This window comes from Lissotriton helveticus, chromosome 4_1 (genome assembly GCF_964261635.1).
Source record: "Lissotriton helveticus chromosome 4_1, aLisHel1.1, whole genome shotgun sequence".
In the NCBI taxonomy this organism is placed as follows: domain Eukaryota; kingdom Metazoa; phylum Chordata; class Amphibia; order Caudata; family Salamandridae; genus Lissotriton; species Lissotriton helveticus.
Genome location: NC_136063.1, coordinates 1,926,765,296 through 1,926,783,394, shown reverse-complemented (window position 1 = coordinate 1,926,783,394; position 18,099 = coordinate 1,926,765,296). Strand labels below are relative to the sequence as shown.

The 18,099-nt window shown below is 44.8% G+C and overlaps 1 protein-coding gene across 4 annotated transcripts in view; it reads right to left on the bottom strand.

The window, feature by feature from the left end:
• The window catches only part of ADGRG4 (adhesion G protein-coupled receptor G4), a 1,842,483-nt gene that overhangs the window by 492,328 nt on the left and 1,332,056 nt on the right, over positions 1–18,099 (bottom strand). For all 4 annotated transcript variants that reach the window (XM_078688599.1, XM_078688601.1, XM_078688598.1 and 1 more), the window contains exon 18: positions 14,677–14,722. In XM_078688599.1, coding sequence (XP_078544725.1) covers positions 14,677–14,722 — 46 coding nt within the window. The remainder of the gene's footprint in view (positions 1–14,676; positions 14,723–18,099) is intronic.

Here is an 18,099-nt window from a genome sequence, read left to right as displayed (position 1 = left end):
TGTCAGTTTCACAATGTTGATGTTCATAGCACCCATGTGTCTCCCCTAAAGGCGCTGGACACGCAGCATCCGTGTCTCCACCACTCCGTATCCGTGTGCTGGATCATCTGCTCTCTCAACAGCTCTACTAGGGGCCTGGCCCGCTGCCTGACTCGGACACTTGCTGCTGCTTGGGTGGTTGGAGCAACGACTGTCTGTCGTGGGACAACTGTGTCAGCTGGTCTCTGCTCTGACTCCATCACCTGCAGGGAGGGGACATTTGCCCTGCGGCTCTGTGTAGTTGGCCGCAGTGATGGTGGTGGTGGTGATGTCCGCCGTGGTGGTGGTGGTGGTGGTGATGTCTGCCGTGGTGATGGTGGTTGTGGTGATGTCCGCCGTGGTGGTGGTGGTGGTGGTGGTGTCTGCCATGGTGGTGGTTGTGGTGATGTCCGCCGTGGTGGTTGTGGTGGTGGTGGTGTTGTGGATTCAGGTTCCTGCGGGGTCTCAACATCTATCACCACTGGTGTCTCTGAGATGACGAGGCATCCGCTGTCATCTGAGTCGAGGGGTGATGGATCTGTATGTGAAACAGTGCATAGTTATTATTTTGCCATGATGTACCTGTGTTGCATGATTTAACCTACATAAAGGAGATTTTGCACTGACATATGGCCATGTGCAGCTGGTTTCATTTCTATTACATCAGGGGTCAGACATGCACTCATTCATGATATGACTACAACTCCCATGATGCGCTACTCTGGTGAGGGGATATGCATTAGGCACAGCTACATATGCACTGTGATTGGCCTGGGGGGGATGGGCATGGGTGGACAACACGCTGCATATCTGCGCTGGCATTCATCTTACCTTCTCCTCCTGCTGCTGCGCCGGATGTGTCCAATTGAGTGACCCCCACAACAGCTTCTGGCTCAATTGTTGCCTCGACGAGGTCCTCAAGGGCAGTGTTTGCAGTCACGTTGGATGTTCCTCCTCCTGTGCCAGCTGCATCCCTCACCCTTTTAGCAATCCTCTCCTTTGCCCTCTTCCTGAGGTCATACCACCTCTTCTTTAAATCGTCTATGCTGCGGTGGGTGACTCCTACAGCACTGACTCTGTCTTTAATGCGCAGCCACAATTTGCACTTCTCTGGCTCTGGCACCTTTTGGGACAGCCTCCCAAAAAGCCTGTCGTGTTTGCTGCTCACCCCCTCCATGAGCAGTTCGAGTTCCTTATCTGAAAACTTTTGTTTTCTTTTCCTAGGTGCCTCCTCGTTCTGGGGCGCATCCTTCTCCATCCTGGTAGTCTGCTCTGAGTTTGTTTTGTGTTCTCACTGTAACAATCCTCAGCTCATGTGCCCTGCCTCTTCCTCTGAGCTCCTCAGGGCACTGAATGAAGCATGGGCTGTGTTGCTTCCTGGTTGTGATGTCATCGCTATTACCAAAATCGCAAATACCGAATCGGTATTTACTACTTCGGTATTTGCTCGTCTTTGAATTGGTGTCTCGCAAACTTGTTTACCGGATATTTAACGATTTTTTGCGATTCGGTATTTAAAACCGAATCTGTTGATGCATCGCGGTATGCGACTCCTTATTAGCCATTCCTTATTTTTCGCTAATAAGGACTCGCTTTACCGATTTTTGATGCATATACCCATTAATTGTGTGTGTGCCAGCTAGCTCTGAGGTCACTAGAAACTTTCTCAAATAAACAAGAAGGGATTAGTTTCTGACAACCGCTTAAAACATGACAACTTTGTTCCCTAAGAATAAGAAATATATCTCTAGAGTCGCGGAAACAATAGATAGTTATTTCACTCAGTCAATCGTGCATGCTTCGTTTCACCAGAGGTGCAGAGAAATAGAGAGACGGGCGTTTTCAATAAAAGGGTATTTATTGAACAGTCTTCTTTATCAAGCGTAAGAAATGAACTGCTGCAATTGTAATACTTGCTGTAAAGTACAGAGCATATAATACGAAGAGTATTATAAAATAATACTGTAAAAGCATGATATGGTTTCTAAGCCATAAGATACCTAAAATGCATAAAATACATACAGTGATAAATAATGACTAAAAGTACTCAACTGGTGCTTCTCAAATACGCCTACCCCGGTGTACCTAACCGAGGTCTAGTACAAGGGAAGAAGTAAGTGAGGTGTAGCCTAGTTTTAGTATTAGTTGCCAAGAATCTATTCCAAGAATTCCCTTAGGGTCTAATCAGCTCTGTACCTTGGTGTAGAATGTAGGAGTTCTTGTATCTCTCACTCAGGACTCGATTTCCCAGCAACCCGCAAGGGTAGCCTGGAAACACTGGAGCTGGATTTCTCGGCAGGAGAAAGTACAGCGTCTCTCAGTGCGTCAGCTGGAGGGTTGGCTTCCTTCGGCACTTGCTGCAGCAGGGCGAGTCGGGCAAGTAGATAGTCGAACTACTCCAAATCACCGTGTGTTTGTTTGGACAAGTGTGGGCATATTTATACCTTGAAGGTGCTGAGTGTGACGTAAGATTGGACATAATAAATTCATCAGAGACTTAATTTCCTGAAAACTCCATGATTTCTTGGATAGCTTAATATTCATGCAGGGGGAAGTCCCTAACTGCTGAAGGCGGGTTTTTCCAAGAAATCGTTTTAGATTTTCGGAACAAGTGGAAGTAGCCAAGCCATATTAGGACTACTTGAGCTATGTCTTAATATGGTTATGATTTCTATGCCTATATAAGGATATGGTATTTTATATCTATACACAGGCATGAATCAGGAAAATTACACTAGGGTCCTAAAACGCTATACACCCACTCCACGTATTATGTCTAATATTACTAAATCGCTAAGCATAAAAAACATAACTAAATCATGTGTTCATAATCCCACCCAAAATACATGAAATGCATTAAAGATGGTGTATACACATACATGAGTATTTGTCTTGTTCGCATTTTACAAGCAATCGCTGTCATTAACAAATGCTATCTAAATGAAACATGAAATGATAGTTATGAAATGGCTCTAAATTTACAGAAGAAGGGAGGAGCTACGCTAGCAACCAAGATGGCCGCATAATCTCCCGGCTCCGTCGACCTCCGTCGCTGGCGGATCTATCCTGAACTTAATCCTGACCTCCCGACAGACTCCTGTGTGTCTGAATCGTCTCTGAGTCCAGGGGCGCAATCCCGGAGTCTTTATCACCTTTTTTGATGAAGTTACACCGTCTGTCATTTTCGGGCCTCCTCCAGACTATAAGCCTGGGCCTCGAGTACTGACCTAGCCGGGTTTCAGTTGAACAACATCGGCCGCGGGTGCCTGGCAGGGTCCGGTCTCATCGGAGTGAAACGAATTCTCGATCCTGGTGGTGGTCTCGAGTCCCTGCGTATATTAGCCAGACGGTGACGAGACGTGGATGCCGCGGTGAGTGGGGGTCCGGTTCCTGGGACCCTGCTGCGGCCCTCGGGGTCCGCGGGGGGGCCCCGCTCTCGGCAGCGGTGTAAAGAGCGCAAAGCCTGAAAGTCGCCAGTCGCCTTCGCCCACCCCACTCCAGTTGGTTTCCCCGGAGTAGCCGGCCTCCGGGGTTGATAATCTGCTTTGTCATCGATTAAGCGGAGATGGATCGGACGAAGTGTGGACCGACACTGGGGACTGTAACGGCCGCCATCAGGGCTCTTCACTGGCAAATGGAGGCTGCTCTCCACAACTTGACTGTACGCATCGAGACTATTTGTTCGAGACCGGACCCTAGCCCTCAGTTAGACCCGCAACTTATGGTGACCCCCGCGAAGCTTGATTTTATCCGAGAGGAGAACCCCGAGCATCATTATAATCTGATGCCAATTGTGTCTGCGCAACTACAGCAGCCCGCGACTGGAGCCCCTGACCAGCCAGCAAGCTCGGCAAAGTCATCGCCCGCACAGGACTTATTTCTTTCTTCGTTTCTGGAGACCTCCATCGATATTCTGTGGATTGACTTTCGTGTTTCTGATAGACTTCGAGACTTGACTCTTCTGACCCTTTCGTGCTATATTGATCCCCTCCCTTTTCTACAACGTCTTGACTATTTTGCTATTATGCTGGTCCTTTCGAAAGAGGTTTGTGTGATGAAACGTAGAGGCCAGGGCTGAACTTGCCTGTTCTGATTCTGTGCAGGGACTTCTTTTGACACTGCTGGGTGGCATCGGTGGGAGTGAGGGCCAGATGGGATTCTGCTCTTTTTGGGTTTGGTGTATTGACTGTGTTCGACAATGGGATTTGTTGCCTCTGTGGTGTCTGGGGCTGGGCGGGATGGTCTTTTCTCTTTTGGTGATTTCCCTATCAGTTTGCTTATAAATCTGCTTTACCTCGCTTAGTACCATGATAGGGAACATCTGCTCGCGGCGGGCGAGGGGGGAGTCCGGGAGCCCGCATCATATCGTAAGACATTCCTCCTCCATCTTTTCCCTTCCTTGGGGTGTAGTTTAGGGGGCGACAGGCACGCTGCTAGTGGGGTTAGGTCGTAGCCATCTGCAGGGGTGTAGGGTGGGGGGTTGAGTTGTTTTTTTTTTCCTTTATTTTGTTCTATGACCTATCTTTTTCCCTTTTCCCTTCTTCACAAGGGATGTGGCGTATTCTCCTGAGCCTGTTGTTATGCATATTCGGGTGTCGAGTGTCCATTTTTATATCCTGTATCCATGGTGGGCGGATTCTGATAATGTTTGCTTATGATTCTTTGTATTGTATTGTTTTGACCCACCTCTGGCTGGTGCTGATATTGTCCGGATGCCTACAATTGTATTGTATTTCTTCATTTCTTATGCCCGTTCGCCACTGTAATATGTTCTACCAACGACACCCGAAATGTACATTTCTACTCTTGTGTTATAACTAATAAAAATATATTTAAAAAAAAGAAAAATTTACAGAAGAAAAAGGTCGAGACCATTCCATAGCATAATATATAGACAGTTAAAGATTTTATGAAATAATGCCAAATATTTGTCTATAGGAAGTATCAAATGAATATCTTGATCTCTAAGAATAGTTCTAGTTTAAGCAGATTAATTTGTGCCAAGTGAAAAGGGTCTATTCTGGGATGAAGAGAAAAAGTTTTCAAATGTAGATTGTAGAAACATAGAGTTCCCAAGTTAGAGGGTTTGTTTTGAAAAAATCGAAGGCCGAATTTCAGAGTTCATGGAACGCTGTGTGCACTTTCAAAAGTTATTCTCGGTGTCAGGAGAAAACATCAAATCATCTAAACTGTCAAAGAAACTGTCTACCATAGTTGGTGAAAGTGGAACTACTTCATTAAGTAGATCAAATGTGCATAGATGTGAAGCATCGCCGTCAGCGCCAGTCGCATTAGCAATGTTCGATGTAGATGGTACCTGTGTGCCTGTTGTTCCACGTACCTCACCAAGAGCTGGATTGGCTGGTGAGATCTCAATGAATGCCGTCATCAGGATTGGCAGCCGTTGGGGGCAACACAATGCATGAGTCATTACCGGACCTAGCAAGGCGTCAACATCCATTGGCAGTGCTGATGGAAGTATAAGACAGATGTCTAACACGCATTATTCTCGGGCAAAGCAGGCATCGTAGAACAGGTAAGATGCAATCTTGCCAGATTGGTGTGAATGAAAGGAACCAAGTGGTATTCAGATCTCTTAAACGAGCCAAGCCAAGAATCTGTGTAATTCTGTCACGATACCGCATGGCTAGGAGAGCTTGTTCCATGGTAGTCTGGGTATCATTGGTGACTGGACTTGCCATATCAGAGCAGGAGAAATAAAAATAGAATTCCTGCTACGAGTCCCAAAATGAGAGGCAGACCGCCGAACACAGAGTGCAGGAAATTTGGAAAAATGCCGAGGACTGCTTCGAATGGTGTTAACAGTCCCGAAAAGATCGTCCTAAATACATGTGCGATGCCACTGGTATCAAACATGTTTAAGATTTGACCTAACATTTCTGCGAAATGTACTGGGCAGTTTATTGATAATAATGCATGTATCTCTGCAGAAGTCCTTGCAACTTGCTGATCATACGTTTCTCTAGACGAGGTCAGTGGCACAGTTTTTTGTAAAAGAATGGCTTTCATTCAGCTTAAAGTATCAATTCGTATAGAAGAGATATTCAGTGAAGGCCATAACGCCGTCTCCCTGCCTGTAGTACTCTTTGGATACAATACTTGCATACAACAAGTGACCCTGGCTGACACACTAACCAGATAGGCTCTTCCTGGAAACATGCCACAACAGCTGTGACCGTTGAGCATAACATAGCGCCCATTGGAAAGCTGCCTAAAAATTGGTTCTATCACGGCTGCTGGAGTACCGTGCATGTGGCAAGAAAGGTTATTTAAAGAACCTTTCGCAGGCTCCATGTAAATTAATACCTTTACATAAAAGTGTACCGCTTAGTGAGTTTTTACAGTTCTTTGTACTAAGAAATACCTCCTTTCCCCCACTCCAACATTTGTGTGTATATGGTAAATTCCAGGTTGGCTTAATGTATCCTTTACCCAACCTTTCATACAGGCCTGCTGGTATGTGCTGTAGACAATACTGAAATTGGAAAATTGTCACTGGTATTGAGATGGTGCCATGTATTATCCATTCAACGACAGGTTTCTCAGAAACTGTCAATGGTAATCTTTCCAGTTTTTCAATGCTCAGCACCGTATAGTCTGCTCCTCTAAAGGACAGTAAACAATGACGTGGTATTGATTAGACGCCATGGCACATAGCCTGAATGGAGATTTTGCAACGTCCAGCCTAGTAGCATTATAGAACGCAATTGAGACTGGCCATGTTGTAACATTAGCAAATCCTGTTCTATTATGTCAATGGCAGATGATACAATGCTGTCCAAAGAATAAATTCTGGAGGACAGAGTCGTTAACCCATTGTCCACTACAGAGAGTGCTTTCTCTAAATTAATACGATCAATTTCTCGTATTTTTTTCTGCAGTTTCCATTTGCGTTATTTTCCAAGCTTCGTTGTACGCAGCTTAAATACCGGCGTATATGTCAAAGCCTTCTTTAAGTAAAGTCAAGTGTTGTTTAATTTCTGGGAGTGTGGATTTCTGTAGCCAATCAAGGCATAATTTTCCTACACTGTATGTGGTGACTATCCCTGGATGTTGTCTCTGGGAGTACCTTGGATCTGGCTTGTTCATTTTGAACCCCTGTGTTTTGTTCAGGAATTTATCTTGACAGTTATTCGTGTCCATGGGCCAGATTAACCATTGTTTCCAATCAGGATTGGTTCTGTTTTGTTTTAAAATCTGTTTTAAGTCTACCTCCTCATCTGTAGTGCCATTTCTGTCTGTGTGGCTTTAGGTATGGATGGTTTGTTTAAATCTTTCATCTTAGCTAAGCCAAGACATCATGTTTGTTGGACGGTGTCGTTCAAAAATATGATTTGTTCTGGTATAATGCAGGCTCTGAACAAGGCTTCTGAACCCTGCACCTGCCATTCTTTTGTGCCCCAGACAGTTTTTGTCTCAATGTTGTCTTTCCAAAAGCTAAAACCTAATGTAGACTGCTGAGCATAAAAGTTTGCAGAATAAATTTTTTAGAATTGGACACCATCATTTTCATCCCTGTCTTATTCATATTTTTGAAATAAAACGTTTCTGGGTTTGTGACATTAAAACCTGTAAAGTATGAAAATTTGTCATAAAATGTTTTAGAGCTGCCTTTTGGTGGTGTTGGACAATGTTCCCATTGATTGTAAGAAAAAACATTTCTGGGATTTACAGATTTATGCAAATAATGGTGACCAAAATGATTATAACAATACAGTTCATAACTTGTTGAACCTTCTAAGTGTTCATGTTTTTGAAATGTTGCTGACATTTCTAAGTCTGATATCATATTATTAACTGTTTCAAAGTCCCAATCATCTGAAAAGGTGCTTGATGAAACAAAATCACTTAAAGAAACCTTGTGTGGAATTTTCAACAGTTCCACCGGGCCCAAAATGTCAAAGTCAGTTGAGTCCCATGCTATGCCACCAGGTATAGGAACGGCTGTGATGTTCACTGATGATAGGTCTCTTCGCTCACGATGAGATGATTTGTAAGGTTGCAGGAGTAAGTTGATGTTCTTGCTTGCTGTGTCCATTGCACTGTATTTTCCATCTATCATTTGTCCCAAACTCAAAACAAGAATGCACCATAGTAGTAAAAAAAAGTACACCTAATCCTATCCAAAATTCAACCCATGGCGAAACCAGATATGTTTTCTCAAGTTGATGAAAGAGTTCTATTATTTTTTCTATGAAAATGTTATTAACTGGCGTTGTTTCCGGTTCACTGGGATCCTCAGAAAAGTTATCGAAGTTGATAAAATAGCCAGAGGCAGTTCTGTCAATAGTTGGTATTGCATCCGGATTCTTTGAACTCACTGGAGTTGCTTCCTCCTTTGACATGTTTGTATAGTCAGATGCTACATCATTGTAGACAGGAGTTTCTTGACGAACTGGTATTTGGGTATCAAGAGGGACTAGTTCCATAGCTTTGTTGCTTAGTCCTTCTTTTCTCACTGTAGGTTTATCAAAGGTCATAAGTCTCTCAGTTTGAACCTCTTTAATAGTAGCAAGATTTGGTCATCTGGTACTTCTTGGGAATCCAATGGGCCTACTACTTATTATCGGCCACATGATGCGGTTTTACCAGGTCAATTGATACTGTTCTGTTCTCCCTTTTACCAGCAAGCGGCGGTAGTAACACTGATCTCGTTCCAAGAATTGCTAAGACAGGTACTGCTTTTCTATAAGAAGGCCCAAATTCCTTCTTCACCGCAATCTTTTTCCTGACTAGATCCCCAATCTTTGGAATCCAGGCAGGTCTTGCTGGGACAGGTGGTTTTTCTTCAGTGGTCGTTGGGCTTTGTGTTGTGTTACTCAGACTTCTTCTTGTTTCATTTAAGTCCTGTAAGACAGCCAAACGGTCTTTGATATCAAAGCATTTCTGTTCCACCACTGAAGTGCGACAATCAAGGTCCTGGATAAGCATTCTAGTACCAAATAATAATTCATATGGAGTGATTCCCCCCAGAGAATTTCTTGGCAGATTATTAAGATTTCTTTGGACACTATTTAGATGTTTTACCCACCCGTCACCTGAACTTAATACCCTAGCTGTTATAGATTTCTTTATATCACGTTTTTTCTTTCCACTACCGCATTTCCCTCAGGATGGAAGGAACTCGAAAACAGCAATGCAACGCCCAAGCTGGCCATGGCCTCCTTGTAAGCTCGAGAGCTAAACGCAGGACCCTGGTCAGAATGTAGCATGCCGATTGCGTATGTGCCGATAAAGACTCACAAATCTTTTATAACAGTTCTGGCGTCAGCCGAGCGTTGGGGCCACATCCAAATGAATCTTGTCTTAATATCTGTGGGACCACGTACGTCTATGGCGACGTCTGCGTGTAGAAAGCCTGATGCTGTCTAACAATGGTGTCCGGACTGGGCTGGCTATACTGTAGTCCGGAACCTGGTGGTTTTCAAAGCTATGATCTTTGTAACAGGTGTCATTGTTAATTCTGAATTTGTAAACTTCGACGCTCATTCCCAGCCACCAGTACATCTCTTCTAATTTTATTAGAGATTCTAAGATCCCTTGATGTCTCAGACCCTTTCCCATATGTGCTTCGTCAACCAAAGCACCTCTCTGGTTTGGGATTACTCTGTCCCCCACTCCAGGGATTCGAGCAAAAGGAACGGAGTTTGCATCAATTATGTATGTATTACCGAGTGGATAGTTTAGAGGTAACGCTGCATATTATTATTATTATTATTATAGGTAGTTTTGTAGCGCGCTCTGCTACTGGGGAGTATCCTGGCGCGTTGCGGAGGTGACCAAACATAACACAGAGAGACAGCCTAGGCCTGACAAACAAACAGATGGGTCTTGAGATCCTTTTTAAACTTGGATAGACACTGGGCGGTACGGTGAAGAGGGAGAGCATTCCAAGCCTTCGCAGTTACCACAGAAATAGATTGGCCGCCCAGCCTAGCCCGCTTATAGCGGGGAAGAGTCAGTTTGGCCATCGAGGCTGACCTGAGACAGCGAGAAGGAGTGTAGAAGGAAAAGCGCTTCCTCAGGTAGCCGGGCCTAGGTCATGGACAGCTCTAAATGACAGCACAAGAGATTTGAACATAATTCTCTGAGCTACAGGGAGCCAGTGGAGCGCGCGCATATGTGACCGAGCGCTCTGCCATTTCAGAATGCTAAACAAGAGGCGGACTGCGGCGTTCTGGACAACCTGCAGTCGTTTGACCAGATACGCCGGGATACCACAAAAAAGTGCATTAGCATAGTCCAATCTGGACAAGATGAGGGCACGCGCAACCGTTTCCCTAGCTTCTCTGGGCAGCAGAGGGAAGAATTTTCTTAAAGCCCTTAGCGTAGCAAAACAGGTCCCTGACCTTCCATTGAGGCTTTGACTGCTAGCATAGTTTCACCGTCTATTTTTGTTTTTGAATGAGTGATTGCAGCTACGGAAGCCGTTTGCACAGCTGCCTTTGCTGCTTCGTCAGCCAATGAATTCCCTGCAACGTGAACGCCATCACGCTGATGACTCAGTGTATGAATCACGTGAGTCTTTTGTAGTTCTTTTTGCAAAAGAACTACTTGTTCCCATAGCAGTTTATGCTTAATTGACCCACCTTTAGCATCTTTGAAACCGTTTTGAACCCAGTTCTGCAAATATTCATATTACGATTGGACGCAGTAATATGAATCGCACACTATGAGTGTGGGGAATTCGCGATCAGTATTTTCAAGAGCCCTCTTGAAAGCCTGTAGTTCAGCTCGCTGAGCTGTACAGTCTCCGAGTGATTGAGTTTTAGTGACCATTGGTCTAAATTTACCTTCGCGCCACCGACCTTTAACAATAGCGCCCGCAGCACTGTAAGCTTGTTTACCCCCAATTGCGGGTTATGCTGATCCGTATGTATATATGTTATACAGCCGTAATGTTCAAGTGGCAGAATTTCAGTCGGCAGAGGACATTCTAATTCGTATTGTGGAAATTCTTGTGTCTTCAAGTATGGGTCAAAAACGTATTCAACGTCTGTTGCAGCAAGAGAATTAACCCATTGTATCCATCTCAGATGTAAAGCTTTAGCATTTGGAATTCTTGCCTTTGTCACTGCCTCTAAGGCAGGTACAGGTGTAACGATTTTTATGTGTTTACCCTGTGCGAGATCTCTTTCTTTCGCTACTTCAGTCTGAACCGCTGTCAGTATCTTTTCTGTTGAAGTGAATTTCATTTCAGCTTGTGTGTACAAGTGTGACCTGTATGCTATTGGTACCGTTTCACCTTCGTTAAAGGTTAGGTATATGAATCCGCATCTCCCTGGGATGATTCGGACCACTAGGTTACGCATGTTGTTGCGTGTTTGTAACTGTGTTTTTGCTAACATGTCTGTTTGCACTGAACGCAAAATTTCTGTGTGTTTTTCTGTCCAATTAATAGGTTTGAAATCAGGTTTGATTAGTTCGTAGAGAGGTTTAACCCTTTCTGCGTAGTTTAGAACATAAGTTCTTCCAAAATTCAGGAAACCTAGAATTGACTGTAAGTTTTTCAGCGTTTTTGGAGGTTGGAGCAGCGCACATTTCTCTAAAAAGTTTGCTGCCAGGCTTTTGCCTTCACTTGATAACTCATATCCCAAAAATAGGACATTGAGATGGGCAATTCGTGATTTCTTGAAATAGTATTTATACCCTTCAGAAGCAAACCCAAGTATTATGGTGTTCACTATTTTCAAGTGTAAGTCCAAATCATCATCTGTAAGATAGATGTCATCGACATAGGACAATGCCTCATCATCGTACATTTGCAGTAACTCTGTTACTCTGGCTGAAAATAACCCTGGACTATTCTTGAATCCCTGGGGGAGACGGCAAAATTGGCTGTGCTCCCATTATGGAGAAAGCGGTCAAATACCTGCTTTCAGGTGCAATGTTTTGACAAAAGAAACCATTTGAGATATCTAATGTAGTTTTTTTTTTTTTTGCGCACGATGTTATTCATTAGTGCTGCACTATGTGCGTTTTGTACTGCAAATGTTTTGCAACAGCAATTTAGATGTCTGTAATCCAAAACTAGACGATATGAATTGTCTGGTTTGGAGACAGGAAACAAAGGATTGTTCATTGATGAGGTGTATGTTTCAATCACCCCTTGGTATTCAAGTTGATTTAAAATCTCCCTGCCTTTGCATTGTTGGTTGAGTTTTCAACTGGATTTTATGGTGAGGGGAATCCTCATCATATCCTACATGATTTTTGTATAGTGCTGGGGCCTGGGCCACAGCCCATTTCCTAGCATATGTGTATTTTTTATGAATTGGAATTTGATTTGAGAATGCTGGCATAATTATATCTACGCCATGTGGGCACTCCCTGACAAATTCAGGTGGCCAGTCTTGTTCAGTTAGTAGGATGTCATAACCCTTAGAGATCTTCTCCCAAAAGAGTGTTAATGTATGTCACACCCCTGCACAAATGTTGAAATGGGGGAGACTTAATGATGGCAAATGTTTTCAGGGTGGGGCAGACTCGGCCGATATTGTACATATTTTCATACGTGCAGGAGGTTAGCTCAGTTTCTGGGCCATATAGAAAAGTTCCTCTTGGAAATCACTTCAGTTGAAATAGATATCACACCACCCACTATCCTGATGGGTATAGGGGACGATGTGACTAAGGGACATCCAGCTTTTGAATTTCAATATTTGATTTTTATAGCAGTAGTGGTGGCTCGTCTCTGTATAGCCTCCATGTGGTTGCAAAAGGAAACCCCTACATTTGAAATCTGGAGAGCTAGATTCTTTGTCATTTTTAAATTAGGACATAGTTTATATTCCCTCAAGGGGACACCGAAATGGAAACTAGGTTTCATCAATTTGGGGGCCTGTGATTAACCATATGAAGGAGTAATATGAATGTATTTATATATTGGAGGTCTTGTATTTTGGTCACAGGGTTTTATCCAGTTTTTATGCCTAATGAATTGGTATTAACCTCTCTGGGAATAATATGGAGTTTTATATGATGTATACCTCATCTTCAACACAATTTTGTATGTACCTAAGTATTGGATTGCAAATTAATAAAAAAATGTTTTAAAAAGAAAAGCAAAGGGGCAGGAGGTAAGCCCCTTTTAAGATTTTTATAAAATGCAATAGATTTCACAAGCACACCCTAAGAGCTGTGCAAGTAAAATCGAAAAAGTTTTAGTTTGAGATGACCCCTGTCACCATCAAGTTTGAGTGCACTGCTGGGGAGTAGTTTATAGCAAGTCATCTAGAGCCAGCCTGTCAGGTTTTTTCGAAATCTTAAGGAAGGCAGCCTAGTGCCTCTGCACTGGAGCCTTCTAGTCCTAAAATGTGCAACACAGGCGCTAAAGATGTTTTCTGACCCCTGCAAAAACCCAGGTTTACACAATGGTTGGAATTCTTAGTTATGCAAATGTTATCACTCACGGTAACCACTGGATGCGATAAAGATTGCATAACCTTTCAACCTGCAAACATAGAACAGGGAAATAAATGTATGGTGTCTAGGGAAATTAGAGGAGAGGTTTAGGGAGGGAAGTGCCTATACAAAAACACATCCACAAATGAGTATGGCAATTTCTTTTCACCAAATACACACCTACATCTATTGGAGTAGGGCCTCTGACAAAACATACTTAAATATGCTCCATCAAGCCTTGGTCAGGCAACAAATGTGTTCAACCACTGGTACTGCAGCGCATTCTCACAGAAATCTTTAAGGGCAGGGAATAACATTAAGACTAACAGCATTAAAGAACTAATGTAAAATAAATATAAATACATTTCATTTATTTTAAATATCTTCAATGTTAGAATATGTTTTAATAAAATGATGTTTATTTTAGTTTTAAATACATTTTAGCCATTAAATTATAGTTTCATGTAATTTAACATAAACATAACTTACAGCCAACCTTGTAACATAGCAATTAATATAAACGAATTAAAAAATAATTTAAATATAAAACATTAATTTAAAATACATTTAAATAAGAGGTAACATTTTTGAGCCAGTGTGCTGTGTCTTGCTAGTGTGATAGTCCTAGGTGAAGAGGAGTTAGGGAAGGGTGTTTTTATATGAAATAAAATTATTCACTTTTCCTATTCACTTCTACACGGAAATATCTGCCCCTATAACTGAAACACCAACAAGCAGACAGGAACATACTAATAGTAACGTTGTGGTCACAAAGCCAGTCGAAAGAGTATCTACCGTCATGTGATGGGTTAGAGATTCGTAAACTCGTAAACCTAAATCTAAGTGGAGACCTCCAGATTTAAACTTACTTTTATATATAGGGTGTATTATTTTTCAGGTTGTTACTACAATGGCATAAACAAATATATATTGGCATACAAATAAGAGAAAAGTGTCTCGTGCCACAAAAAAGAAACATACCACAGCACATTCATCATAAATTATTTAGATCAATGCTGATAATACATAAGTGAACAGAGGGAAGGAGTGATTACAAACTCAGACATTTTGTCATGTAAATTGCCAGAATACCACATGCTTTCCCTTATACATTGTATCAGTTTTTTTCAACTAATTCTTGTATTAAGATTTTCAGCACATGCCTCTTACATATCGACAATTTTCAGTAAATTTTCTGTAATCTAAAAACTTGTAACGTAACATTCGACTTACTATTTTTCTCAAAGTCCCAGAATACACAGCGAACTGGAGCATGGCGCTGAAAGAACAAACATGGCATTATTTGAGGGATTAATTATTATGACCGACAGTTTTCCGAGCTAGATTACCTTTGTTCCATTTTTAAACTGCAACTCAATGAAGCAATAGTATCATTATGCACAATCATTTGAAAGTGTTAAAAACATCATGTATGGCATTTGCATCGAACCTAGTAAACACTTTGGCTCAAATTGAACAAAGCATTCCTCATATTTCTATTTTCTTTTATTGGTTTGTGTGAGGAAGTCACTGGCCTTCTAGAGGCGGAACAGAGAGCAGAGGTATTCTGTTTTTCTACTACCTTCGTGAAAGCAGGAAGAACGGAGATTGGTCTATAGTAGGCTTGTTGGGGTCTGCGTTGGGTTTCTCCAGGAGAGGCAAGATTTTTGCCTGCTTCCAAGCAGATGGCATGACACCTGTAACCAGTGAGGAGTTGATTACCTTATTGACTGGCACATTTAAGTTGGCTACTAGTGCTGGTAGGATTTTAGAAGGACAAGCATCAGTAGGTGATCCTAAACTTAAGCCCAGATAGATAGGTGAGGGAGTCTTCCAGTTTGAGGCTGGGGAATTGTGACAGTGACAGCCTTTGTAACAATACCTTTGAAGGGGAGAGAGAAAATACATCAACCCCATGTGAGTAGTAGGAGGGTGTTGTTTTCTGTCTCTGAGGAGAATGACTGCTGGATCACCTTAATTTTATCATGAAGGGGGGGCGGAGCTTGCAGGCAGCGACGATGGCCGCCTAATTCCCTAGGTCCGCCGGCATCACAGATTATCCTTCATTATCCTCCTACAGAGCAGTAAACTTAACTCCCCTCCCGCTTTGCCAGGCATCGGAAGTGTCCAAGAACCTACCAGACCAACGGCAGAAGGTAATCGGTGCAGTGTGAGGCGACGGAGGTTCGGTGTAAAGACGGGCGGCAGCAGGCCGCAGACCGCGGTCCCCAGCAATTCCTGGATCCAGGCGACATCACCGTGCGTGCGGCCGGGAGACGTGGGCCGGCCCCTGGGTCCCAGACGACGTATCCGGAGTTGTAAATATCCTGGCACGAGATCGGAACTGCCCAGTAGTCCCCCAAGCGAGGCTGGTGGACGTATAATGGGCAACTAGGAACCCCTGGGAGGCAGTGGGAGTACGCCGCTCCGAGACGGTGCCATTTCTGGATCCCCGGCGCTGCCGATTCGGAGACGCGGGCTTGGTGTGGCTGGGAGCGTAGAGGCGCAGTAGAGACGCTCCGACAGCCGACGAGTGTCGCAGATTACCGCGTTGGGTATACATAAGGGCGGCTATCGGCATTGTGAGTCCTCTGCACCTGCGGAATAATTTGCAGGGCGCCCCCGCTACCGAGGCCCCACTCCACCAACTCCCGGAAGGGCTGCGCCGCATATCCACTGGAGTGGCCTCCCCCGCTGAACACGACTCACCCTGTGCTGGGCGACATAGGAGACACGGCCGGGTGGCGGCAGTGACTGCTCGGGGGCTGCACCTTGGAGCAGAAAGCGGAATCCATGGAGACAGGCCCGGAACGTGGGTTGGGCCTCCCATATCCTAACAGGTCCGGCTGAGTGAACCTGGGGAGGGCTTCCACTGTGTTGCCGTAACTGCCAGATCGTGAGGTTGGCGACGGACGTTGCGCTGGACCCTGAGCTGTCCGGCCTCAAGAGTGCACACCTGAACACCTGGCGGCTTCTCCCCTCCCCCCCCCTGGAAGGCATAACTCTCCTACTGAGGCACGCAGACACCGACTACCCAACCAAAATGGGGAAGGGGGATAAAACACAGAGCAGACTACCCTTTTCACAGCGGCGGCTGCCAGCACAAAGCCCTCCAACCCAGCACCGTGAGGACACACATCCGTAAGAGCCCCACGCGGAGGACAATGACCTCAAAACTATGCTTCGTTCAATGGAGCAGAGCCTACAATCCAGCATATCTGCGCTGGGATCCAAGATGGACGCAATGTCCGACAGAATGGACCGCATGGCTGAACGTCTGGATAAACATGCGGAGAAGCATGACATGGCTGAACGAAGGATCACAGAGGTTGAGGAGGCTCAGACGGAGCTGGACACTGCTCACTGGCGAGTGGAGAACCTAATGAGATCCCTCCAGGACAAGACAGAGGACGTGGAGGCGCGTTCTCGACGCTGTAATCTTCGAATTACAGGCCTGCCGTAATCCACTCAGACTGGCAAGATGGAACTCTTCGTTGAGCGGCTGCTCACCACCCTCCTGGGGGACGGGGTATTTTCGACGATGTTCGTGGTTTAACGAGCGCACCGATCCTTGGGCCCACAGCCAAAGCCGGGGCTGCCCCCTCACCCAATTATAGCAAAACTACTCAACTACAGGGACAGAGACACAGCGCTCAGACTAGCACGAGCCAAAGGGGATCTACAATTTGAGGGCTCTGCGATCTCTATATTCCCGGATTTCACAGCCAGAGTGCAGGAAGCGCGTAAACACTTTGCCCCACACAAGAAGCGCCTCAGGGAGCTGGGTCTAGACTACGTGATGCTGTACCCGGCCAAACTGCGTGTCAACAGACAGGGCCACTCGCACATTTTCACAGACCCTATGGAACTGCAAAAGGCCCTGAAGAACGGGTCTAAGGAGAAGAGGAATGGCAAAGCGGAACAGCAGACAGATAACGACAAGAGCCAACTGGATGAGCAGGAGTGAGCTGTGGTTTGCTACTTGTTGAAGGGGTGGCTCTACAGTGGATCCTGGTTGCTACCGAGATCCCTTGCCGTGCCGAGGAGTTGGAGACGACCGGACAGCCCATTTCACGAACTGGCTGACCTTTTGCAGATAAGTGACGGCTGGATTTTGGGGGTGTTGCGCCTGTCTATCAGAAGTGTTTACAGACAAAAAGTCGGATAGAGACATGGCGCTGGGCTCCCTAATATCACTCCTCTGGGGAAGGGGCATTCTGCAATTTCAGGGATGGGGAGATAGACAATGATCTACTGTAGAGAAAGCCAATGTAGTATAGGAAACTGCTCTGATTATTACAAAGGTGGTGCGTGGCGGGGGGGGGAGGGCGTGCCTTCATGTAGGGAGGTTATTGTAAAGCAGACGCTGACTGGCGACCTTTGCCCCCGAGCGCATCGCTTTTTTGGAAGTGTGAACAACCTTTTTTTTAATTTATTTTTTTACGGTATGATGTTGGGGTGGGATGGGTGGGTTGGGGACCGGCACGGCCAAGTTTGGGCGGGTCTGCTGTGGGAGTGGGGTGGGGATCTTGGGAACGTTGTTGTTGCACTGTTGTACTTTTTGCCTGCTGCCATGGCCAGCACTGGTCTTATGCTCTCTAGTCCTATGCATGGATCTGACACGCACCTGCCTTCCACACTACACACTCGGTGTCC